The sequence below is a fragment of the Herpailurus yagouaroundi genome, unplaced genomic scaffold, assembly GCF_014898765.1.
Source record: "Herpailurus yagouaroundi ecotype Mexico unplaced genomic scaffold, PumYag 139, whole genome shotgun sequence".
Lineage (NCBI taxonomy): Eukaryota > Metazoa > Chordata > Mammalia > Carnivora > Felidae > Herpailurus > Herpailurus yagouaroundi.
The window spans coordinates 64,705,181-64,732,124 of record NW_024412394.1 but is presented as its reverse complement, the minus strand read 5'-3'; the positions used below and the strand labels follow the sequence as shown (position 1 = coordinate 64,732,124).

General features: G+C 36.2%; 1 protein-coding gene across 3 annotated transcripts in view; it reads left to right on the top strand.

Annotated features, from left to right (window-relative positions):
- The window catches only part of ATG5 (autophagy related 5), a 131,175-nt gene that overhangs the window by 27,206 nt on the left and 77,025 nt on the right, over positions 1–26,944 (top strand). For all 3 annotated transcript variants that reach the window (XM_040474286.1, XM_040474287.1, XM_040474288.1), the window contains 2 exons: positions 2,880–2,958; positions 24,720–24,882. In XM_040474286.1, the coding sequence (XP_040330220.1) occupies positions 2,880–2,958; positions 24,720–24,882 (242 nt within the window). The remainder of the gene's footprint in view (positions 1–2,879; positions 2,959–24,719; positions 24,883–26,944) is intronic.

The following is a 26,944-nucleotide window of genomic DNA, read 5'->3' as shown; positions in this document are numbered from 1 at the left end:
ATCACACATCTTTTTAGCAAAATGATCCAGATTCTTGTCATAAAATATTGTATAATGGAATTCTTGCTGTTGAACGACTAAGTGGATAAGAATGCCATCTCTTTAGAAATATATTATTCAAAAACAGATGAACATAGGGGAAGGGAAGGAAAAATAAAATAATATAAAAACAGAGAAGGAGGCAAACCAGAAGAGACTCTAAAATACAAAGAGCAAACTGAGGGTTGCAGGAGGGGAGGTAGGTGGGGGGATGGTCTAAATGAGTGATGGGTATTAAGGGGGCACTTGTTGGGATGAGTGTTATATGTAAGTTCCTGAATCACTAAATTCTCCTAAAACCAACACTATACCATATGTTAACTAACTTGAATTTTTAAAATATGTATCTATCTATATAAGTATATACATACATATATATATATAACCAAAAAAAATACATTGTTCATTAATTAGTTTTTGAATTCTGTAAAATTCGCCTAGAATATCATCTAATGACTCATAATCTGAGATTTCACTTAAATGATCAGTTTTACGGTCTAAAGTCTAAAGTACTGCTCTTTTTGTAAAAATCATCTGATTTATCGGATAATTGCATAACATCTTCCCTTGTCAGTGTTTCCTCTCTTTCCCACTATGCATGGAAAACAAGACATTTTTTTGCTTTCAGCTGTGTTAATGATACCTAAAAGCAGATGGGGTCTGGATCCTTTATGCTTTCTTGAAATATGATATTCTAGGTGAAACAGTGAGAAAATGGAAGGATGCATTATTGTATCATCCTTCTAGGCATGCCATTATTCTTCCAAATTGCTACTATTTTAGTCTTTTTTATCTTTAAAGCATAGATGGGAATAATTGATGAATAATGAAATAATTCCTAAAATGATGAAATAGAATTCCTAGAATAGAACTAAGAGAGGTCTCTTTTGTAAAAATACAAGGCATTATATAGAGCTCATACAATTTAAGAAGTTCAGAGAGAAGGACGAGAATTGGATAGAATCTATAACTTTTCTATAAAGAAGCATTTTTATTTTGTTTTTTTAATTATTATTTTTATTTTAGTTTTTGGCAGGCTAGGGCTTTTTTTTTTTTTTCTTTTTTTCTTTTTTCCCCTTCCATGGCTTCTGAAATGTTTCTGAAGGAAATGTTCTATTATTTAGGTAATCCAGAATTTCCTTCAGTACTCATATTTGGTTATGAAAGATTTGTGTTAGATGCTAACTTTCAAATAGAGACGTTCGAGGGTGTTATTAAGAGATATAACACGTATGTGACTAAAACTACCTACTGTTTTATTTTACTAGCAGGGCATTCATTCTAAATTATTTCTAAATAAATACATGATCTCTAGTAATTGATGACTTTTTCACAATTATGTTGTGTAGATGTAAGCAAACATAACTAGTATTAGTTAATATTTGAATCTTGGTTAGGCAATGTATTGGGTCACCATTTTGAGAGGAATTAGATGTATTTCCAAATTTTTCAGCTTTTAAATCTAGGCATAACTCACTGACATTCAAAGGACAGAACCATATAGGATACCAGCTAGTCGTGTTTTTGCTTTTTGGGGGAGTATTATTTAATTCTATTTCATTATTTAAGCCACTTTAGATTCTTTGAAAGGATGATTTTAAAAATAAGGTTTGTTGAAATCTGCAAGGTTTGCATTATTAACCTTGTATTTATTGCTAAATAATTTGCTTCACTGTGAGTAAAGTTATATTAGGAAATGTTCTCTTATTTAGAAGTCCAGAATATATTTTTTCTTATTAAAATAAATTTTTTTTAATGTTTATTTTTGAGAGAGAGAAAGAGACAGAATGTGAGCAGGGGAGGGGCAGAGTGAGAGGGAGACACAGAATCAGAAGCAGGCTCCAGGCTCTAAGCTGTCAGCACAGAGCCCGATGGCGGGGCTCAAACTCATGAGCCTTAGAGCTGAGAGATCATGACCTGAACTGAAGTCAGCCGCTTAACCCACTGAGACACCCAGGTGCCCCATAGAATTTATTTTAAAAGGGGGAACCTGGGTAGCTCAATCGGTTGAGCGTCTGACTTCGGCTCAGGTCATGATCTCACAGTTCGTGGGTTTGAGCCCTGCGTTGAGCTCTGTGCTGACAGCTCAGAGCCTGGAGCCTGTTTCAGATTCTGTGTGTGTGTGTGTGTGTGTGTGTGTGTGTGTCTGTCTGTCTGTCTGTCTGTCTGTCTCTCTGCCCCTCCCATGCTCACGCTCTGTTTCTGTCTCAAAAATAAACATTTAAAAAAAAAAAACCCACTTTAGTTTGAGGTTGCAGAAAAATATTCAGTGACTTTGGAAAATGTTGACATGATGTTATATGAAAAAAGCAGGGTATAGTATTATGTAAAGGATAAGCTTAATCTATATTTAGATATGTATGCATAAATAGAAGGCTGGAAATTTATATGCTATAGTAATAACCAAAAATGGATGATTGTATGCTTTCTTAGGTGCTCTTCTTCTTAAAATTTTCTAAAATTTTAAGTTGTTTTAAAAATAAAAAAAGAAATTTAAATAAGCTTTAAAAAACTGGTTGTCCAATATGAACACTGGGATGATAATCAGGTATTGCAGTACTGTGATATAATAGTGGTCATGGATGATAAACGATGTTTTAGCACAATCCCATTATGTATATTGAGGCTTCGTTGGGGAATGAAATGGTTAGAAGAAGGACTAGTACCTGGCAACAATACCATATTAGCTTAGGCAAGTAACTGTGTGAAATGTTGTCTTCCTGTGATTTGTGGTTAAAGCCCCCTGATATTTGATGTTACAATATGTGCTGAAGTTTATTTTGTAGTTGTAGATATAACTTTAAAATACTCTTTCTTAAAACGTACTCTTTTGTTTTTAGGCATTATCCAATTGGTTTGTTATTTGATCTTCTTGCATCAAGTTCAGCTCTTCCTTGGAACATCACAGTGCATTTTAAGGTATAGTTGAAGTAGCATTTCCCATTTATCCCACTTGTGGTATTTAGTAAGTAGACTTATGAGTAGAATTTTTGTTTTAAGCGAAGTTGTTTATTGCCTCTCCCATGATACTTTTTAATGCCTAAGCTGCCACTAGTGTTCATCCATATAGGTTTCGATTTATTCCTAACTCTTGGCAGATCCATTTAAACATTGTATGTATAAATGCCTATTTGTTGGAACTGAATGTACTACATTTAAAATCTGAAATATTTTGGAATATTTATATTCATTAAAAACAAATCTCAAATAGGAAGAACAAAGTCCTGAGTTTAGATGTAGGCATAGGAGTAGGGAGGGATACAGCTTAACACTGTTGAGTAACTCTAAGGCTATTTTGATTGAATTGTGAGAAGGGTTAGGAGACAGAAGTCCAAAGACAAGATCTGAGTGTGTTTTGAGAAATTTTAATTCCTGTACTTTTTAAGACCAGTCCAGATTTATTGTAACTTAATTTTGTCCCAGTATTTTATAACATGGTCTGTCTTTCCCCTTAACCACCTTGATTTTTCAGCCCCTGCTCCCCAAGCAATTGACGAATACTATTGAAGGATTGAAATACCTCTGTTAGTTGATCACTAGGCAGTGATTCTCAGAGGGTTATGGATTGTGGGAGGGAGGTATGTTAAAAGATTGAAAAGTCGTTTTAAGTGTCTAATTTGCTTTCCTGTAAGCGGCACTCATTCAGAGTCACTGCCTAAAGGCTGCTCACCCATTCTTCCTAAGATGCTTTCCTTTCCATTTTACTAAAAGTGAGTGTGTGGGTCATTGGCGTTTATTTCCCTGTCATTTGCACTAATGTGCTTTGCACAGTACCATGTTACCACAGGTTTTATTACCACAGGACCATACAGAGTGAAGATATGGTTCTGATACGTGTGACTTTCAGTTACTATGGTACCATGCAAATCAAAGGCTGCCTGTATATATATTTTAAGTTTAGAATGGTCTGAAGATAAAACTACTCCAAGAATAATGAGGGTAAAGGTTCCATATTGCCTAACACGTTAGTCTTTCCCATTACGTTGAAAAATAATTCCCATAATTAGATTATTTGCATGGGTGAGAAGGATGCACTCTAAGACTTTGAATCCTAGGTTAAAATATATCACAGCTACACTTTTATTTATTTATTCAGCAAATACCAGAAACCTGCTGTGTGCCAGCCAAGCACTATTCTACAAACTTGAGGTACATGAGTGAATGACCCAGAGACACTCGAAACACTCACACACTGTATGGTGCCCAGCTGGCACTACATACCAAGCCCTCTGTAATTACCCATTGAATGAATCAGTGGATTGTAATAATGATAGGAAAAGCTTCAAATTGTTATGATTGTTTTAGTGTAATGGTTCTCAAAGCAGTCTGTGGACCCATAGGGGTACCCGAAGCTCTTTGAAAAGATCCATGAGGGTAAATCTGTTTCTGTAATAATAATAAGATGCTAGTTTCCCTTTCCTCTGTATTTCCATTTGTACTCACCTGCAAAAGAGATGGTGGGTAAAACTGTGGTGCCATAGCACAAAGCCGGGCAGTGCACGCACTACACTGTGCAAGTGGTTATCGTATTCCTCACTGCCACAGTCGTTCACTTAAGACTATTCTGGATGAAGCAGTACAGGTTATTGATTATTATTAACTACATGCCTTTTCAATCTGCTTTGTGATGAAATGGAGAGTGTATATAAAGCACTTCTGCTGTATGTCAAAAATGATGGCTGTCTTAAGGAAAAGCACTTGTGCCCTTGTTTGAGGGCAGGCCAAACAAGTCACTTTGTTCGTGAAACACCATTTTTTTATTTGAAAGAGTGACTGACAGTGTGGTTATTCATATTTGGGCATTTGTAAGACAGTTTTTTAAAATAAATGAAGTGAATCTCTCATTGCAAGGACAGCAGCTGACAATATTTGTTGCCAGTGATAACGTGAACTTTTAAGTGAAAATTGGAATTTTGGAAAACATATCTGCTACCATGAGCTCGACAGCTTTATTATTCTTAAAACAATTTTTTGATGAGATTGGTGGTCATTTTAACTCTGCTTTTTAAGAAATTTTGTGTAAGAAATGTGTCAGCATTTGGAGATCTACATTAATTCAGTAAACAAATAATTCCCAAGTGGTCAATGCATGATGTTACAAAATAATGATTGTGAAAAAGATCTGTTCAAAATACAAGGTCAGAATCAGGGATTTTAATGTCACAGATCAAAATGTTTATTGATATGTTTTCAGATTCCACATTAATGTTATAATAAACTGAAACTAATAAGATAATTTATCTGTTTTCTACTAAGCCACACATTAAAAATATTTGTAAAACCATAAAACAGTGCCAGTATTCTCCCTAAGTTTTTATTGTTGTTGTTCTGGAAAATAGTTATTTTTCACAAAAAAAATGATTTTTGTGTTACATCTAATGGTATATTCTTGGTATTTTTAAATGAGTTGCTTTTTGAGGTCTTTAGTAGGTCACACATTTTCTTCCCAGATGGGAAATTTATTAGAGAAATCCAAAAAAAGCGGAATCTTAGAGCTAATAAGGAAATTATGGAGGATGTTTTAAATTTGCTCAAACTACCAACGTGTTTCTCATAGCTGCCCTTTGTACACTTTCTGCCCCTGGCCTGTGTTGGAAGAAAATTATTGCCCAGATTTCTTTCTGTAAATTAAGTTCCCTTTATTTAGGGTTATAAAACTTAGCTTTCCTCAAAAGTTGTCCCTGAGTGTTTAATTGATGTGGTCCATTTCTGTTGCATTACTTTATGGCTTTTGATTGATTACAATAAAATTGAGTAAGCATTACATTTGCAGGTAGCAAAGCAGTGCTTTTAGAATGAGGGAGCAGAGTTTTGTTTTGTTTTTAGTTTCTAGATAATAGTTTATCAACAGATTGAATTTATCAAATAATAACTTTGTCAGTTGATATGAATGTATTTTATCTCTTATGATACTGCATTGAGTATGCCAAATGGTGTCTGTATTTTAACCATACAGCTTGCAATTTATTTCTTTTACAGTTGCTTTCAAAGATATTAATTGATTTTGATTAGGTTTTATGCAATAATAAACTCTCCAAGAGACTCTGTCTGCATAAACACACACACACACACACACACACACACACACACACACACTGGATCATTTTGTAGTTCAGACTGAATTCTTGGTGGGGGAAATCTTTTAAAAAGCTTTCAGGTATTTTCTTTTTAACTGACTTTGATGCTTGTCATTTGAATAGATATATAATGTTCATAGTAAATGAGTTTTAATGTCTAGAGCAGTGCTCTTCAGACTTGTGCATACAAATTACCTGTGTGTCTTGTTAAGGTGAGGATTTTGATTCTGATTCTGTAGGTTTGGGCTGAAGGCAGAGGTTCTGCTTTTTTATTTTTTAATTTATTTTTCTTTTTTTTCCATTGGATTTTTAGACTTTATTGCATGAGTTCATCATAACTTCACAGTCAGCATAGATGTTGACACATGAACATATTTTGTATCAGCTACCATAATGATTGCCATTCCTACAAGAAAACGTATTTAGTTGACAAACCACCCTCCATGGAGGAAATATTAAATGATCACCAGCTGTACAATGAGCCTTATGTTTTATTTTCTTATTTACAGTAGGAGGTCTAGCAGGACTTAACTCTAGCTAATTGATCCTTGGGCCCTGTTCTTCATGATACATATTATGTAGTAGCATACTTTCATTACATCTTATCAATAGAAGCATTATTTGTCATTATAGGAGGATTTGTTCACTGACTCCCATTATTTTCAGGCTATACATTTAACTCAACCTGAGCAAAAATTTGTTTCACAACTGTATTTGTAGGTGTTAACATAACTTTCTTCCCACTACACTTTCTTGACTTTTCAAGAATGCCACCAGCTCACTTTGATTATCCAGATGCATATACAATATGAAATACTACCTCATCCATAGGTTCATTCATTTCATTAACAGCAGTGATATTAATAATTTTCTTAATTTTAGAGGAATTTGCATATAAACAAATACCAATAGTAAAATTAATAGCTACTTATCTCAAATGACTACATGGATGCCTCCCTCCCCCATATCATACATTTGAAGAATCTTCTTACATAAATGTAAAATAAGAAAGAAAGGAATCAAACCTGCTCAAACTGGTGTCAAGTCAGTATCATAACTCCTATGTCTTTCTAAATGAGTGAGGTATTAGTAAAAATTACGTAACTTTGTCAAAGTGAAATTATAGGTTCAAACACTTTATATCTTGTTTTTATTTTAAGTTTATTTTGAGATAAAGTGTGCATGGGGGAGGGGCATAGAGAGAGGAAGAGAGAGAGGGACTCCCAAGCAGCCCTATGCTATCAATGTGAGCCCTCTGTCAGTGTGAGCCCGATCTGGGGCTTGATCTCCGTGAGATCATGACCTGAGCCAAAATCAAGAGTCAGACACTTAATGGGCTGAGCCACCCAGGTGCCCCTCAAACACATCATATCTTGATGACATATCCATTCTGGCTTGGTTTCTAAGATGCAGCATCACCTATTGTACAATTTTTACACTTCATGATCATACATTATAATTGTTCTGAGTAGCTCCTTAGTGATTTACCTTATTTCATTGATGTTAACAGCTAACCTAACTCACATAAGTACAATAGACATGCAAGAAGTAGAAACAGCTTGAACTATTCTTCCAGCCATTATCCTAATCTTAGTTGTCCTGCCATCACTATGAATAGATGAAGTTAATAATTCTTGCCTTACTGTAAAGACTGTGGGTCATCAATGATATTGAAGCTATGAATATATACATTTTTATTTATTTTTCTCATCATGATAAATGTACTCTTGAATCCCCATCCCCTATTTCCCCCATCCCCTTACCCACCTCCCCTCTGGTAACCATCAGTTTGTTCTCTATAGTTAAATCTGCTTTTTGGTTTCTCTCTCTCCCTCTCTCCCTCTCTCCCTCTCTCTCTTTTTACTGGTTTGTTTTGTTTCTTAAATTCCACATGTGAGTGAAATCAAATGATTTATCTCTTTCTCTGACTGACATTTCATTTAGCATTATACTCTAGCTCTATCCATGTTGTCGACAAGGGTGAGATAATCATTCTTTTTTACGGCTGAATAATAATCCCATTGTATATGTGTGTGTGTGTGTGTGTGTGTGTGTGTGTGTGTGCGCATGTGTATGCACGCATGCACCACTTCTTCTTTATCCTTTTATCTATTGATATGGACACGTGGGCTGCTTCCATAGTATGGCTGTTGAGGTTCTGTATTTTTAACAAATTCACAGGTAATGTAATACTGTTGGTCCAGCAGACCACATGTGGAATAACATGAGTTTGGAGAACAGTGCAGATCTAAAAGTTAATGCTATTGTGGAAAGAACCAAAAGGTTGTAAGGATGATTCAGAAAATTAAAATGTTTTTAGAAATTTTTACATAATTTTTGGAATTCTGAGAGAGAAATAATTACATAATTGTAAAGTGTTAACTGCTTTAAAACGTAGATCTGGATATTTACTTTGTTTTCTTCTCTGTTTATCAAAACAAGAATGAAAATGGTAACTTCTTTAGATTTTTCTAATTAGCATCAAGAACATTTTTGATTCCTAAACTTCATTAGCTTATTGAGAAAATTATTTCTCTTCTTCACTTTTTTATTTAAAAAATTTAAATGTGTATTGGAAAAGTTGAGAGTTGTCAGGTGAACATCTACATATTTTTTTACCTGGATTTGCCAGTTGCTAACATTTTGCTACCTTTGCTTTATTTTTCTTTCTCTATGGTTTTTTTCATCTGAAATTTTCATTATTCCTATAGGCATACTGTTTGCAAAGCTGCATTATAATTAAAAAGTTGCTTACAGTGTGTGAAATTTTTAAAAAGAAACTTGTAGTGTGATTCAAAAATATAGTAAGTAACATCAGGTGAAGATAGTGGGCTCTTTAAAATGCCCAGTTCTATTGCATATCCTAAGTAAGAGTTTCATGAGTAAACAAAGTCAACAGTAACTTGGTGTTTTTCTTTCTGTCCTGATAACGTGGTACTAAATTGGTATAACTTGGTTCTGATAAGAGCACAAATTTTAATTCTGTATTTTGACCGTGATTATTAGGCGTAATGGTTCAAATTTGCTAGGTAAAAGAGGGTCAGCATTAAGGTAAGTGCTTCTGTGCAAACACTACAGAATGATTGTGACTAGACAAAATTAGGTTTTTGGATCAAAGTATTCTCTATCTTTCCTACAATGCTTAAAAGGCACTACTATGGGTTTTGACTATTCTTTAAATAATTTGTATGACTGCCCCACACCCTTTTTCTGACGAACAGATCCTTTCTTGCTAGGCCAAGAGCCCCTGTGTCTCCCTGGGGAAATTTACTATATCTCTGCTTCTTCACTATGTGTTGAAGACATAGGTCTGAGGTAGCTCTCCCTGTTCTTGAGTACACATCACAGTCAGCTTCTGCTGCAGGTACTTGCCAGCTCTAAATATTGGTGGTTGTTTCGTAGTATCTGTCAGTAGTGTATTATATTAGTTATTTGTTGCTGTGTAATACATCACCACAAATGTAGCAGTTTAAAACAACACAAATTTATTATCTCACAGTTTCTGGGGATCTTTCTTCTTAGGGTCTCACTGTAACCGTGGTGTTGGCTGAGCTACATTCTTGCCTGGAGACTGAGAATCTTCTTCCAGGCTCATTCATGTTGCTGGCAGATTTCATTTATTTGTGTTTGTAGGACTGAGGGCTCTTTCTTATGTTAGAGGCTGCACTGAGTATCTAAAGGCTGCTTGAAGTTCCTTGCCATGTGGACTTCCCTGGTATGGCAGCTTACTTCACTGAGTCAACAAGAAGTCTCTAGAGCTAGAGACATTAAAATTTTTTTAATGTTTATTTATTTTTGAAAGAGAGAGAGAAACAGACATAGAGACAGAGCGTGTGGGGAAGGGGCAGAGAGAGAGGGAGACACAGAATCTGAAGCAGGCTCTAGGCTCTGAACTGTCAGCACAGAGCCTGATGCAGGGCTCAAACCCACGAACCATGAGATCATGACCTAAGCTGAAGTCGGATGCTCAACTGACTGAGCCACCCAGGCACCCTATGATTGGAGTTTTATATAGCATGACTTAATCGTAGGAGTAAGATCCCATAGCCTTTGCCATATTCTTTTGGTTAAATGCAAATAAAAGTCTTGTCTATAGTCTAGGGGAAGGGATTGCAGAATGGTGTGAAGGAGGTGGAGATCATGGAGGGTCATGTATACTTAAAACTTTATAAAATATGGTTTGTTTAACCATTAATTTATTCATTGAATATTTATTGAGGTTAACATCTGCTTTTCTGCTATGACAGAGTAATTGGATTGGATTTTTCCTCCAGCCATAAACAGCTATAAAACTGGACAAAATGTATGAAGTAGAGCTCTTTTCAGGCACTGGACATTAGAGAGAAAACAAAACAAGGTGAGCACCACATTTAGCCCATCTCTGTGCTTCAGGGCAGTTTCCTGACTGTGTCATGGGGAATGAAACTCAAATAGAGCAGGCAAGTCCTGCTGAGTTAAGGATGCAGAAATTGGAGTTCTGAGCCACTGAAGCACCTGGAATTTGCTAAGCAGGGTATCGAAGAAAGTATCAGTGTGACTTTCCCAAGAGTCCTTTACTGAGAGTTGGGCTAAACATGCATAGGCAATATTCCTTAAAGCCAACTAGAGAATGCATGTTAGATTGGGGTAGGTCCCACTATACCTGGAGAGGTTGGATTCCAGCTCATCTGGAGAGAGACCTAGTTAACCTAACTAAACATTTATCTGAGACCAGAAAGACCATGCTATAGGAGTAAGAATTATATCTCAGAGCAAGATTAGCAGATTATGATCTGTGCTAAATCTGGCCTACTGATTGTTTTGTGTGGTTTGTGATCTAAGGATGGTTTTTATATTTTTTAGTGGCTGAAAAAATGATTACACAAGAATAGTATTTTGTGAAGCTTGAAAATTATGTGGAATATACATTCTAGTGACTGTAAATAAATTTGTTTTAAAATGCAGCCATCAATGCTAATTCATTTACATATTACTTTTGGGCTACATGGGCAAAGTTGAGCACTTGCTATAGACACTGTATGGCCCACAAGTCTAATACTTTTACTGTCTAGCCTTTTACAGAAAAAGGGTGGCCAACTCCCATTAAAGAGCAAGGATTGCTTTGGATCTGCTCTAATAAAGCCTAAAATTAGGCCTTCTTGGGATCATACAGAGAGGCACCAGGCAGAACAAAACTCACCAAGAAAGAAAATACAATCTAGAAAACCCACACCATATTTACAGGGTTCAGCATACAACTAATTATTACTATACATGCAAATAAACAGGAAAATTTGAACCATATCAAGGGGAAAAATGCTATCGATAGAAACTGGTCCTGAGATAACCCACATTTGAAATTCAGAAAAATGAATTAAAGCAACTATTAACTCAATGACTTAAAATAAGATTACACAATTATAGAACTGAAAAGAATAATATCTGAAATGAAAAATTCACTGGATGGGCTTAACGGTGAATTGGAGATGACACAAGATGGGTTCTGTGAACTTATAGTCAGATCCATAGAAATTATCCAATATGAAGAATCAAAAGAAGAAAATCAGTGCTGGTGGTGGGGGAGACTGAGTTCTGATGACCTCTTGGATAATATCAAGCACTCTTACATATATGTACTTAGAGTCCTAGGAGGAGAGGAAAGAGGGAAGGATTCAGAAAAATGTTTTTAAGAAATAATGATTAGACTCCCATTTTTAGGTTTTTTTTTTAATGTTTCCTTTATTTTTGAGAGAGAATGTGAACAGAGGAGGGGCAGAGAGAAAGGGAGACAGAACATCTGAATCGGGCGGAGAGCCCAGTGCAGGGCTTGAACTCATGAACTTTGAGATCATAACCTGAGGTGAAGTCTGATGCTTAACCAACTGAGACATCCAGGCTCCCCTTAACTGTTTTTTTAATGTTTATTTATTTTGAGAGAGAGAGCATGTGTACACGCGTTTGTGCAAGTGGGTGAAAGGCAGAGAGAGGGGGAGAGAGAGAATCCCAAAGCAGTCTCTGCACTGTGAGCACAGAGCCTGACACGTGGCTCGACTTCTCGAACCATGAGATCATGACCTGAGCCCAGATCCAGAGTCGGATGCTTGACTGACTTAGCTACCCAGGTGCCCCGACTAGACTCCCATTTCTTTATTTCAAAGCTACAGTAACCTAAACTCCATAGTATTGGCCTAAGGACAGACATAAATCAGTGGAGTAGAAGTGAGAGTCAAGACTAAAACATAAATTTGTGGGCAGTTGATTTTCTATATGGGTGCCAAGGCAGTTCAGTGAGGGAAAGAATAGTTTTTCAACAGATTGTGCTGGCAAACTGGATACCCACATGTAAGAGAATGAAAGTGACTGTATATTAAAAAAAATAATAATACATTGGAATGGATCAGAGACCTAAATGTAAGAACTAAAATTATTAAACTTTCAGAAAAATAAATAAATTTGTGACATTGGATTAGGCAGTGAATTATTGGGTATAACACTGAAACCAAAGCTGGCGGGGGGGGGGGGGGCAGAACAGGTAAATTGGACTTGATCAAAATGAAAACCTTTGTGCTTCAAAGGACGTAAAAAGATAACCCATAAGAGAAAATATTTGCAAAATCATCTTATCTAAGAGGGGTCTAGTGTCCAGAATATATAAAGAACTCCTAGAATTCAATAATAAAAAGGTAAAGAGCCCAATTAAAAATGAGCGTAAAAATGAACAAACAAACAAAAAATGGGCAAAGTATTTGAGTAGACATTTCTCCAAAGAAGATATATAAATGGCCAACAAGCATGTGAAATGATGCTCAGAATAGTTATTAAAGAAGGGCAAAGAAAGACACCATTGAGTTTTCTCTTTGACCCACTAAGATAACTATAATCAAAAAGCTGGATAATAACAGGTGTTAGAGTATGGATTAATTGGTACTCTCATATGTTACATGTTACTATTAGAAATGTAAAATGATGTGGCTGCTTTGGAGACCAGTCTGACAGTTCCTCAAATGATTAAACATAGACTTCCCATATGACCCACCAATTCCAGTCATAGTTATTTACCCCAGGGAATTGAAAACATATGTCCATGTAAGAACTTGCACATGGATGTTCATAGCAGCATTAGTCACAATAGCCAAAAAATGGAAGCAACCCCAGTGCTTATCAACTGATGAATGAATAAACAAAATGCATAGCCATACAATAGAATAACATGGATCAACATGTTCAAATAACATGTTCAAATAACAATTTGAAACAACATGGATTTGAACTGCGTGGGTCCACTTACATACAGGTTTGTTTGTTTTTTATAAACATACTACAGTATTATAAATGTATTTTCTTATTATTTTCTATTCTCTAGCTCACTTTATAGTAAAATACAGTATACAAAACATACATAAAATAGGTGATTGACTGTTTATGTTACTGTAAGGCTTCCAATCAGGTTATTCATAATTAAATTTCTGGGCAGTCAAAAGTTACATGTGGATTTTCAACTGCATAGGGAGGGATGTGAGTTGGCACTTCTAACCACTTGTTCAAGGGTCAACTCTATAATTTAGTCATGGAAAGGAATGAAGTATTGATCCATGCTATGGCATAGATGAACTTTGAAATGTCATGCTAAGTGAAAGAAGGAAGACACAAAAGACTGCATATTGTATACACATTGGGATGCATTTATATGAAATGTCCAGAATGTGCAAAATCTAGAGACAGTAAGTAAATTAGTGTGACTGCTTATAAATACGAGGTTTTTCTAGAGTTACATAATTTGATAGTAGTGATTGTTGTACAACCTTGTGAATATACTTAAAACTACTGAAATGTACTTTTTTAAATGGTGAATTTTAAGCAAATATCATCTGAATTCTATCTCAGTTTCTAAAAAAGAAATAATGGTTAATGATTTTTTGTATTTGGGGGAGAAAACAATCTGTGTATTGGAAGAAGCTCAGGAAATTCTAAGCAAGTAAATATGTAGCATACCTAGGCATATCATAATCAAAATTCTGAAACCCAGTAATATATAGAAAATCTTGAAAGCTGCTACAAAAAAAGAAACATGACCTAAAAGAGAACAGTAAATGATGATGAATGATGGATGATGTCTTATGAGAAATCAATATACAATACAGTGACATCTTAAGACACTCAAAGAAGCTACAGACAGAAGTGAAGAATACCAGAAATGGCTAATAAAATGGTAAATACAAAAGATTACCTCCTTTAACTGCTTTAAAAGGGATATGACTGTTTAAAATAAGAATGATAGAATTTTACAGAAGGGTTAATACTACCATTGAAATAAAATATATGACCACAGTTGTCTAAAGGATAGGGTCACTGAATCCTCAGTTAACTCTGGGTCAAAGAAGAAATCACAAGGGAAATTTAAAAATACTTCAAACTAAATGATAATGGAAACACAACATAATTAAAGTTTGTGAGCTTCATATAAAACCAAGCTTAGAGGAACTTACAACCTTTCTGTAGTAGAAAACATAATTTATACTGATATCAGGAATGAAAAATGGAATATTACTACAGATCCTATAGCTATTAAGAGGATAGTGAGAAATAAAATGAACAACTTTATGCCAGCAAATTTGACAAATTGACATACTCAGTGAAAATACAATTTACTGAAACTGGCACAATAAATAGCAGATATGAATAACCCCTAAATGTGTATAGAAGTTGGATTTGTCATTAAAAAAACTTTCTTGTAAAGTGAAATTTGTAAAGTTTCATTGGTGAATTCTATCGGATATTTAAGGAATAAATAGTACCAATCTTTACAGACTTTTTTTTTCAGAAAATAGAAAGGGAGGGAATATTTCCCAGTTTGCTCAACAGGCCAGAGTAACTGATGCCAGAATGTGTAATGGATATTAAAAGAAAAAAAAAAAAGAAAAAAAAAACAAAAAACAAAAAAACACAGACCAATATCCCTCATGAACATAAATGCAAAAACTCTCAAGAAAATACTAACAAACTGAATCTAGCAATATAGGAAAAGGTCAATACACCACGACTGTGTTGAGGTTGTCCCAGAAATACAAGGGTGATTCAGCTTTCAAATATCAATGAATACATATAATTCAGCACATTTACAGACAAAGGTAGAAAAATCATACAGTCACATAGATCCTTGCTGAAAAAGGCTTTTGACAAAATTCAGTATCCATTTGTCCTCAAAACACTTAGCAAATTTAGGAATAGAAGGGAATTTCTTTGATTTGACACAGAGTAAGTATAAAAGCCTATAGCTAAAATCATGCTAAACGGTGGTTTACTGAATGTTTCACCCTAAGATCAGGAAAAAGGCAAGGATGTCTATTCCCACCACTTCTACGGGCAGTTTCACTCTACTGCAAAATATGTATTCCTAAAAAACAATATGCTGTTAAAAATCACAGGGCTTGGGGGAAAATTCATTAAGGGCACAAAACTGAAAACTTTATTAGTGACAAAAAAATATAGGAACCTAATAAAAGCATAGTTTTACATATATTAAATGGTTAAATACATAAATACTACAATAAATATGGCACTTTATATTGAAAAAGACTGGAAGTTTGGTTTGTAGAAATGAGCATTGGAAGAGTTTGCAGCCTGTCACTTATTGTGAAGTGGTGGAAGGAAAGTTGTCTCAAATCAGACAAAACCGTAACACCAGATGTGGATGAGTGTAGCTTGTAACGGGAATCGAGGAGGCAGGTGCATTGCCGAAGTGTGTGTGTTTTGTGTATTTTGTGGCTCAGTTTAGCTGGGTGCAGTTTCTTTATTCACCTAGTATTTCTGGTGGACAGTATTTACAAAAGTAAATACGAAGTTCACATTCCTTAAATTGTTCTCTAATATATCACTTGCTTTGGAACCAATCCAAAAAACTTGAAAATATACATTTGTGTATATACATACATATAAATTATTCATATGTATTCACATAATATGTGTATGTGTATATATGAATAACCAATTAGCACATGAAAAGGCACTCAACACCTTTAGTCATCAGGGAAGTGTATATTAAAACCACAATGAATGCTTACTTTGGCAGTGTATAAATTGGAATTGGAATGAGAGGAGATAAGGATGACACACACAGTTGTGAAGCATTCCATATTTAAAACAAAAAAAAAATGACTAAAATTAAAAAGACTGACAGCACCAAGTTTGAGGACATGGAATAACCAAAACTCTCATAACTTGGTGGTGGTTGTGTAAAATTGTGGTATCACCTTGGAAAATAATTTGGCAGTTTCTAAATAATGTTAACCATAAACTTATTCTGTGATCCAGCATTTCTGTTTTAAGGTAAATACCCAAGAAAAATGAAAACATGTTCACAAAATATTTGTACACTAAAGTTCACAGCAGCTTTCTTAATAATAGCTACAATCTGGATACAATCTTAATGTAAGATTTTTGGATGAACGGACCGGTTTAACAATTCAGTGGTATACTACTCCGCAGCAAAAAGGAACTATTTATACATGCAGTAACAGATGAATTTCAAAAGGATTGTGCTAAGTAAAAGATGCTGGATTATACAATACTGCATTTTATGATTCTATTTGTATGTGATTGTATTATAGGCAAAACTAATCTTGTGTTACAAATCAGACAAGCTGGGTCAAAATGAGGGGGAACTGATTGCAAAGGGCCCCAAAGAACTTTTTGGGTGTAGTGACGGTAATATTGTGTATCTTATTTGGGCAGATTTAACTGTTTATCTGTATACTTAAAATTTTTGCGTTTCACTCTGTGTGAATCAGTAACACTGACTTGATTTAAAAAGTTTACTGAGAAAGGACAGGTGAGAACAGTCATGGTCTCTGCCTTGTGGAGGTTAAAAGTGGTGTGACGGGGCGCCTGGGTGGCGCAGTCGGTTCAGCGTCCGACTTCAGCCAGGTCACGATCTCGCGGTCCGTGAGTTCAAGCCCCGCGTCAGGCTCTGGGCCGATGGCTCAGGGCCTGGAGCCTGTTTCCGATTCTGTGTCTCCCTCTCTCTCTGCCCCTCCCCCGTTCATGCTCTGTCTCTCTCTGCCCCAAAAATAAATAAACGTTGAAAAAAAAAAATTTAACAAAAAGTGGTGTGACATAAGAACGTAAGTGACATAGAGTTAAGTATATGAACTTTGTGAACTTAACCCAGACTTGGGATGTAAAAAATTTCCTGGAGGAGGTGATGTAAATCTGAACCTGAAGAAGGAGGAGGATATTTTTGTAGTTGTGTAAGTGGTCAAGTGATAGGCAAGGAGAAAGAGGGTTCTAGGCAGAGGAGATGTTTTGTGTAGAGGCACAGAAATGAGGGAGTAAGGCTGAGAGAATGAGTAGGTGATGGATAATCAAGATCATCGGAGCAGAGAATATGTGTGTGGGAGAAGGGAAAGAGAATGGAGTATGTGAAGTGGGAGCAAGAGATTATGATGAAGAGGTTAGCAGAGATGTAAGTCTTTCAGAACCTCAAAGGCTTTGGGAGAAGTTTGATTTTTTTCCTGAAAGTAGAGCAGAGCAGCTGAGTGTGAGAAGATCTGATTTGTATTTTAGGAAAATCACCGTGACTCCCAACGTGAAAATCGAATTAAAGGGCTTAGGACTTTGGGCATGAGACCCAGCTTCAAGGCTTCTCAGAAATATCAGATAGTTGTCAGTTTGTACTAGGAAAGCGGCTCTGGGGATGTTGAAAGTGAATGGATTCAGATCTATTGGGGATGTGGACTCAGTAGAACTTGACTGAATGTGGGAGGTGGGGAGGAGGAGTCAAGAGGACATTTCTTTTGGGTTTGCTGAAGTCTCATATGCCTACCGATATATCTACTAGATTAATGAGCATATGCATCCTTGTCATGAGAAGGATCTTGGCTGGGACAGATATCAAGACTTATTAGTCCATAAATGATGTGGAAGTAGGAAAGCTTATGAGGGTGAGTATGGAATGAAAAAAGCAATGAGGTCCTAGGCTAGAAACTTGAAGAATACCGGCATTTAAAGAATGGCGCTGGAATAGGCTTTTTGCAAATGAGAATGAGAGAAGATCAGAGAAAAATGAGAAGTGTGGTATCACAGACTTGAGGATGACTGTTTCAAGGAGTGTATTCAAAGATGCTAGATGTTTGGTGAGAGCTTAAAACAAGGGCTGAAAGGTACCATTGCTGACCTTCAAGAGAGCAGTTTGCAAGAGTGGTGAGGGTAGCAGACAGATTACATGGATAATAAGAGCTGACTGCCAGCTTGGTCACCTTAAAGGTTGGCTCTGAAGGGAAGAAGAAAGACGACTGTAACCAGAGGGAAGTTGGTTTTTTTTTTTTTAATTTAAGTTTTATTTTATTATTATTATTTTAATTTTATTTTTTAATTTACATGTAAATAAGTTAGCATATAGTATAACAGTGATTTCAGGAGTAGATTCCTTAATGATTCCTACCCATTGAGCCCATCTTTCCTCCCACAACCCCTCCAGTAACCCTCTGTTTGTTCTCTATATTTAAGAGTCTGTTTTGTCCCCGTCCCTGTTTTTATATTATTTTTGCTTCCCTTCCCTTATGTTCATCTGTTTTCTTTTTTTTTTTTTTTTCTTAATTTTGCTTTGGGTGCATGTTTTATTTTTAGGAACAAATAATGGGAAACAGTGATTAGAGAGAAAATCGTTAAAGATGATTTCTAGGAAGAGGGGAATAATTAATTGCATTGAGTTTCAAAGATTCAAAAAGATGGGATATAGCAAATAGGGTGGTAGATACTCCTTAGATTGTACCAGGAGGGAAGGAGATGATTGGTTGAAGGTAAGTTTGTAGATTGGATTTGGTAAAATTAGAAGCTTTAAGAAAATTGGGGTGCCTGGCTGTCTCATTTGGTAGAGTGTGCAACTCTTGATCTTGGGGTTGTGAGTTCAAGCCCCATGTTGGGTATAGAGATTACTTAAAAATAAAGTCTTTAAAAAGGTTTAAGAAAATCAAGAAAGTTTAGCCAATTTTAGTGCTGATTTTAGCATTGGTTCCATTAACTTTCATGGCATATTCTTCTGTCATCCTGAAAATTATATTTTAAAAGATATATTTGAAAAATCCCCTCCCTTTCGATCCCCACATGCACACACACCAAAGTGATCTTAGAAGGAAATTTTAAGATTTTATAAAAGTAAGTCTTTTAAACTATGGCCTTATATTTTCCCTGTAAGAACGCAGAGTGTGCTATTAGAGGTGACTCAACAGTCAAATAAAACAACATTGCTATGTATGTTATTTTGCCATAACAAAATACCACAGACTGAATGGCTTAAAAAGAGAAATTTATTCTCTCACACACGGTTCAGGAGGCTGGAAAATCCAAGATCAAAGTCCAGCAGGATTCACTTTCTGGTGAGGGCTGTTTTCCTGGTGTGCAGATGGTTGCTTTCTCTCTGTGTCTTTATATGGCCTTTTCTCCTTGTGTGTGGAGAGTGAGTGAGCTCTGTGCTGTCTTTCTTATAAGGACACTAGTCCTGTTGGATCAGGGTCCCACCCATATGATTTCATTTAACCTTAATTGATTCCTTAGGGGCCCGTCTCCAAATACAGCCACATTGAGGATTAGGGCTTCAGCCTGAGAATATTAGGGGGACACAAACATTGAGTCTGTAACACTGTATTAGCAACTGCTGCATTTTTAAGGGGGTGTTTGATTCTTTTGGATCACATGGAGACTTTTTGTTTTCCTCTCTTATCTTAATAGAGCTTACAGTATTTTTTAAAAATTGAGGTATAATTGACATATAGTATTATATTACTCTTGAGTGTGCAACATGATTCAGTATTTGTATAAGTTGCAAGAAGATCACTAGTTAACATCTGTCACCATACATAGTTACACATTTTTTCTTGTGATGAGAATTTTTAAAATTTACTCTCAGCAGCTTTCAAATATACAATACAGTATTTGTTTTGAGAGAGAGGGCAAGAGTGAGCAAGGGGCAGAGAGGGAGTGAGAGAGAGAATCCCATGAGGGGCAGAGAGAGAGAGGGAGAGAGCGTGAATCCCACGCAGGCTCCACACTGTCAGAGCAGAGCCCGAAGTGAGGCTTGAAGCGGGGCTTCAACTCACAAACTGTGAGATCATGACCTGAGCCAAAGTCAGGTGCTTAACCGACTGAGCCACACAGGCACCCCTACAATACACTATTAGTGACTGTAGTTATCGAGCTGTACATTACACCCCCATGTAATTATTACTTATTTCATAACTGGAAGTTTTTATCTTTTGATCCCCTTCACTCTTTTTGTGTAATCCTCAACCACTGCCTCTGGCAACTACTAGTTTATGCTCTGTATCTGTGAGCTTCACCGCCCCCCGCCCCTTTTAGATTCCACATATAAGTGAGATCATTATGGTATGTGTGTTTCTCTTTCTGACTTACTTCACTTAGATAATGCCTCAAGGTCCATCCATGTCACAGATGCAGAGACCTTGTTCTTTTTAATGGCTGAATGGTATTCTATTATGTGTGTATATGTATGTGTATATATACATATACACATACCACATTTTCTTTACCCATTCATCTGTCCAAGGACAGTAATGTTTCTATGTCCTGGCTACTATAAATAATGCTGCAGTGAACATGGGAGTGCAGATATCTTTCTGAGATAGTGATTTCGTTTTTAAGTTTTGGGGAAACCTCCACATAGTATTTTCCATAGTGTCTGCACCAATTTATATTCTTGCTGTCAGTACAAAAGGGTTCTTTTTCTCAACATCCTCATCAACATTTGTTATTTCTTGTCTTTTTGTTAATAGCCATTCTATTAGGAGTGCGGTGATATCTCACTGTGGTTTTGATTTGCATTTCTCTGATGATGAGTGACGTTGAGCATCTGTGTCTGTCGTATGTAGGTCTTCTTTGGAAAAATGTCTATTTTTTATTTTATTTTATTTTATTTATTTATTTTAAAAACTGGTGGGTTTTTTTTTGTTTGTTTTTTTAACGTTTATTTATTTTCGAGACAGAGAGAGACAGAGCATGAACGGGGGAGGGTCAGAGAGAGAGGGAGACACAGAATCTGAAACAGGCTCCAGGCTCTGAGCTGTCAGCACAGAGCCCGACGCGGGGCTCGAACTCACGGACCGCGAGATCATGACCTGAGCTGAAGTCGGCTGCTTAACCGACTGAGCCACCCAGGTGCCCCAAAATGTCTATTTTTTAATTGGATGGTTTGTTTTTTGTTGATGAGTCGTATGATTTTTTAAAATATATTTTGGATATTATTCCTTTACTAGATATATGATTTGCAGTTATTTTCTCCTCTTCCATAGATTGCCTTTTCATTTTGTTGATGGTTTTTGCTGTGCACAAGCTTTTTAGTTTGTTCTAGTCGTACTTGTTTGTTTTTGCTTTTGTTGCCTTGGCTTTTGGTGTCAAGCTTGAAATATTAATAAGTTGAAAAGCCTTTTTTTTTTTTCACTTGTGAGTAGTTTCAGTTCAGTGTTGTTTGCTTATCTAATGTTTATGTATCTATTTTAGACCATCTAAATTGGATTAATATTTTAATTAAAGGACATTGACGATAATATCTACGTAAGTGGTATTTTCCAGATTAGACTGGGATGCCTGGGTGGCTCAGTTGGTTAAGCATCCGACTTCAGCTCAGGTCATAATCTCACGGTTTGTGGGTTCGAGTCCAGTGTTGGGCTCTGTGCTGACGGCTCGGAGCCTGGAGCCTGCTTCAGATTCTGTGTATCCCTCTCTCTCTGTCCCTCCTCCACTCGCTCTCTGTCTCTGTCTGTCTGTCTGTCTCTGTCTCTTTCAAAAATAAATGAACATTAAAAAAATTTTTTTTAAGTGAAATTAGATAAGTTTATCAGCCATTTTGACTTGAAAGATTAATGAAAGCAAGTAAACATGGTGTCAGACTCTACCTGTATTTGCAAGAATTTGTTTGGACTGAGAAGATAATGCACTTATACACAACTGCTAATGTATGTAAGAAGATATTAGAAATGTAATGAATCAAGAATCTGTCTGGAATTTTATTGTGAAGCTTTTAAAAAAAGATTTCCCACCCCACCACAACCTAATCATGGAAGGAAGAACATCTCATGAGCAGGAGCTGAGGGGGCTTTGGCTGAAACATCTGTCACTTTATTCATTGCAGTGATTGATTCAGTTGCTGTGACTGCCTGTGTAGATATTTCCTCTTTCTGTTACTGCTTTCATGTTTCCTTTGAGTTCATTTTATTAAATAGTTCACTTTCCTCCTAGAGATATAGAATATTCTCTCAAAGCATACATATATAAAAACCTGCACTCTTGATAGACCCCTCATTTACAATAAAGACTAGTCATTTATGATTGTCAGCTATCAGTTATGCGTGTCTGCAAATTGGTTAAGTTTAGAAACATGCAGAACAATAGAAATCTGGGAAGAGCAAAGCTTCAGTATCTTTTCTGATTGCAGGAGCCATTGAGGGGATTAGCCGCCTATGCTGAAGCAACACTAGAAAATGGGGGATTTTTCCCTTTGATTTCTCAAACCATTGTTTTTGAGAGATCCTAACTCCTTTTTTCATAATCATATTGTACACAATTTTAAGAAATTCTAACACTATGTAAGCTTAAATAGGTCATAAATTCAAGCTACATGAAAGTAATATTTACTTTGGAGTATGAACTTTCTTATTTGCTGCCACTCATACATCACCAAAATGGACAGTTAGTGGCACAGAGAACTGTACAGTATCTGAAAAAGCCATTCTAAATTTAGAGACCAAATATAACAAAGTTAAAGTTTTCATAAATAGAAATAATTATTATAATGTTAATCCATTTGAATATCATAGCATTGATATGATGTACATTTTATTGTTTATCCTGGTCAGGAAACCAGGACAACTCCCTTCAATCTAGCCTAAGCAGAACAAATACAGTGGATTGTAAAGCTGATTAAGGCAGGGACCCTCCCTCTGCCATCCATACCCTCTCCCATCTTGTAGTGTTGCCTTTCTCTCTCTCCTGTTCTCCTTTTGCCTTTTCATTTTTACAGAATTTTATATTTTCTCATCATCCTTGCCTTTGTGTGCCTATGTCTGAAAATCCCTGTCTTTGTTCTTCATGGATCTCTGGTTCAATAGCACCATGAATCTAAAAATCCCTTTGTACCTAGAGAGACAATTTGATTGTCTCAGCTGGTCTCTTCTCCAGGCAGCTGTGACCAGTGGGGAGTTAAATAATGCCTTCCCTTTTTACTCAGCAGATCCGTGCAGTCCAATTCTTATTAGAACAGGAGGTATGACTATTTGCGTTAAAAAAATATATATTTTAGGAAATATCAGTGGGTAGTAAGGTGCCTTTTCTTTTGGTAGGAGGGCATGTATTGTAAATTTCCTTGTCATTCAGGAGCTTTCCATGATTGGGGTAGTTGAATGTTGCTGTTAATAGTATCCGAGTAGGCTATCGCTAAGTGCTTTTTTCTGCCATTATTACTTGTCTCAGTTTTTACCAAAGGACTTATACAACGACTTTTGGTAAAATAATGTTCGAATATAATCATTACCTTAAGTGTTCAGGTCTTATGGAGGAAGTGGTATTGCATAGTGGTTAAAAACTGGGACTCTTGAGTCAGACTACTCCTCGCTTGACCACTTGCAAGCTGTGCAACTCTCTCTACTCCCTGATCTTTTTAATTAATTAGTTAATTAAAAATTTTTTCATCTGTGAAGTAGCAATAACAGTAGTTTTTACCTTAAGGGTGGTTATGAAGATTAAATTACATAGTCCATATGAAAAGTCTTGTACAATGTCTGTCACATAGTAAGTGTTCAATTAGTGTTGGCTCTTATTCTCTTTTTTTTTTTTTCAGTGAAAAGAACTGTAGTCATCTAATTCACATAACTGCTTATCTGTCTAGTAGTGATCTTTGCCTCACCTGTCTAAAAGATTCAGTGACATGTAGGATATAAATTTTGGTGTTGACCTTAAAAGCTGCATTTTAACCGCTTCATTAAGGTCTAATTGACATGCAGCAAACTGTACATATTAAAAATGTACACTTTGATAAGTTTATACTACAATTTATGTGTTCATTTACCTGTAGACATTTAGGATGTTTCCTGGATTTTGGCTGTTAGAAATGAGACAACTGTGAATATTCACATGCAAGTCTTTGTATGGAAAAGTGTTTTTGTTTCTCTTAGGTAATTGCCTAGTTGTAGAGTGACTGGATCAGATGGAAGGTGTATGTTTACTTTTCTAAAAAATGACCAAACTGTTTTCCAAAGTGATTGCACTGTTTTACATCCTTGCTAGCTGTGTATGTGAGTTGTAGTCCACATTCCTGTCAGCACTAGGTATGGCCAAGCCAGAGGGCTATTTTTGAAATTATTACTCTTTCAGAGCTTTCTTTTATGTTGTTTTAAACATAATGTTACATAAGGATTATTAGAAAAAGTACAAAATACACCAGGTAGCTAAATATTTTTAACTTAAAGAGTATTTGGAATTGTACTGAAATCTCTTTATTGGGAAGTTAACAGATGGTTTGCTAAAAATATTGGATAATTGAGGGAGATGCATTTCTTTACGAAGCTAATTTTGTAATATGTGTACCTGTTTTATATGTGTATTTTTTTCCTTCGATAGAGTTTTCCAGAAAAGGACCTTCTGCACTGTCCATCTAAGGATGCAATTGAAGCTCATTTTATGTCTTGTGTGAAAGAAGCTGATGCATTAAAGCATAAAAGTCAAGTAATCAATGAAATGCAGAAAAAAGATCATAAGCAGCTCTGGATGGGATTACAAAATGGTAAATATAACAGCGTTTAATTTCAGAATACCACTTTTTAGAGTATGAAATAACTGTAACCCTGTGAATAGTTGGTGCGTTTTAGGATTGGTGGTACAAGTTTAAATTCCAGCCTCTACACACAAAATTTAGCTACAAAAGTAGCTGCCTTTACCCATCCGTAACATCGTATTCTTCCAACATCCTTCTCTTCATGGGTTCGCTAGTATTGGCATGGTTGCTTTGCCCATAACACCAGCTCGTATTACAAACCTCTTGTGTTTAGCTTCTGGAGAAAGTGCCCTCGTTGCTAGTCATCTTCCTGGAATTGCAGCTGGACACCCTGTGTGCATACCAAAGTGCCTCCCCCTGCTAGGGCACAAACTCCAGCCCTTGCTTTCTCAGAGCAGTATGACTTGCTTCGTGCTTGCATTCTCTGTCCCCTGGCTGGGATTTAGAAAATACACTCAAGGAAAAAGCTGAGAGGAATCTGCAGCTCACCTCTGTATTCTCCCATCTTCTTAATCTTGCCTGCATTGATTGCCCCCCAGTTGTCTTATTTACAGGCAGCCATTGTTTTGCATGGGTCCAGTAGTTAATATGCTTTAGTTAAATAATACTAGGTCCTTAACAATCTGGTTCGAATTTCACTTACTTTCATATAGTTACTGAAATTACATAAAGTACAAACTTTATTGCTAACTCTTTAGTCCATGAATCATTTACCAGCATAGATGCATCATGATCAGAGACCAGTCACATCACTTCCTTCAGTGTCTGTCAGTGAATCGTCGTTACTCACCTGTTACTTAGTTTACTCACAGACAGCAAAGCATGTACTTGTGTTCCCTCCTTGTCTCCAGTGATAAGCCCATATAACATTTTCTAAAAGTGGATAATTGAAAGAGGGAATTGGCCAAGAAAGATGAAAGTGTAGCAAATCCACAGAAAGTGGTAATGTTGGTCATGGGATTTTACAGGAATAATGGAATCGTAAAAGAAACAGCGGGCTGTGGGCGTGTTGACACTACCATCTTTTGAGATGCTAGATATGCAGCCACAGGAACTTGGCGAAGGTGAACGTTTCCGCGTAAATGGGGCAAGTGATTGTGACAAAAAGGGTGAATTTATCCCTGGCAAAATGATGCTGGCAAAAAACTTAGCATTACAGGAACGCTCACGTTCCTGTAATGTTTCATGACATTGGAAGTGCAAATGATGAAATGCAAATGATGAAGTCGATCTGGACCCAGAAAGGCATGTGATAGTTTGCCAAGGTTTAGGAAAGATGCTCGCTTGTAAGCTCTATGTCAAGAAAGCAAGCACTATTCAAACTGTGCTTTAGTTTTTTACAGAATAATAAATAAGATGCTGGAATTCTCAGCGCTTCTCATGTTTTAAATTCCAGTATACTAAATAAATTAATTTTGTTTACTTCATTTTCTTACGCATTTATAACTAAGAGAGTTGTTTTGTTTTTTTTTTTCCAACGTTTATTTATTTTTGGGACAGAGAGAGACAGAGCATGAACGGGGGAGGGGCAGAGAGAGAGGGAGACACAGAATCAGAAACAGGCTCCAGGCTCTGAGCCATCAGCCCAGAGCCTGATGCGGGGTTCGAACTCACGGACCGCGAGATCGTGACCTGGCTGAAGTCGGACGCTTAACCGACTGCGCCACCCAGGCGCCCCAAGAAAGAGAGTTTTTAATGTTTTGACAATTTTTAAAGACCACACCATTGATTATTAAGATCACTTTGCACGGTTTCATGGTGACTTTTCCAGTCCTGCACTACTATGCAAAGCAAGGCTTGCCTGTATTTGTCCATATAGTTGTTTTTAGATAGGAAATTAGTCCAAAATAAGCTGGAATTTAATGGCAATAATGAGAATAAAATAGAAGACCCACTTTCTCCCCCCGACTCCACCCTTGAAAACATAATTTTAGTAATTTTTAAAAACTGTGATCCATTTTTATCTTTGAGACTGTACTATTACCATGGCAAAGAGGTGTTTGTTGTCATGTAGTATTTATTGAACTTTTATTATACAAAACAGGGCATTATCTGAGACTTCAGTAGTGCA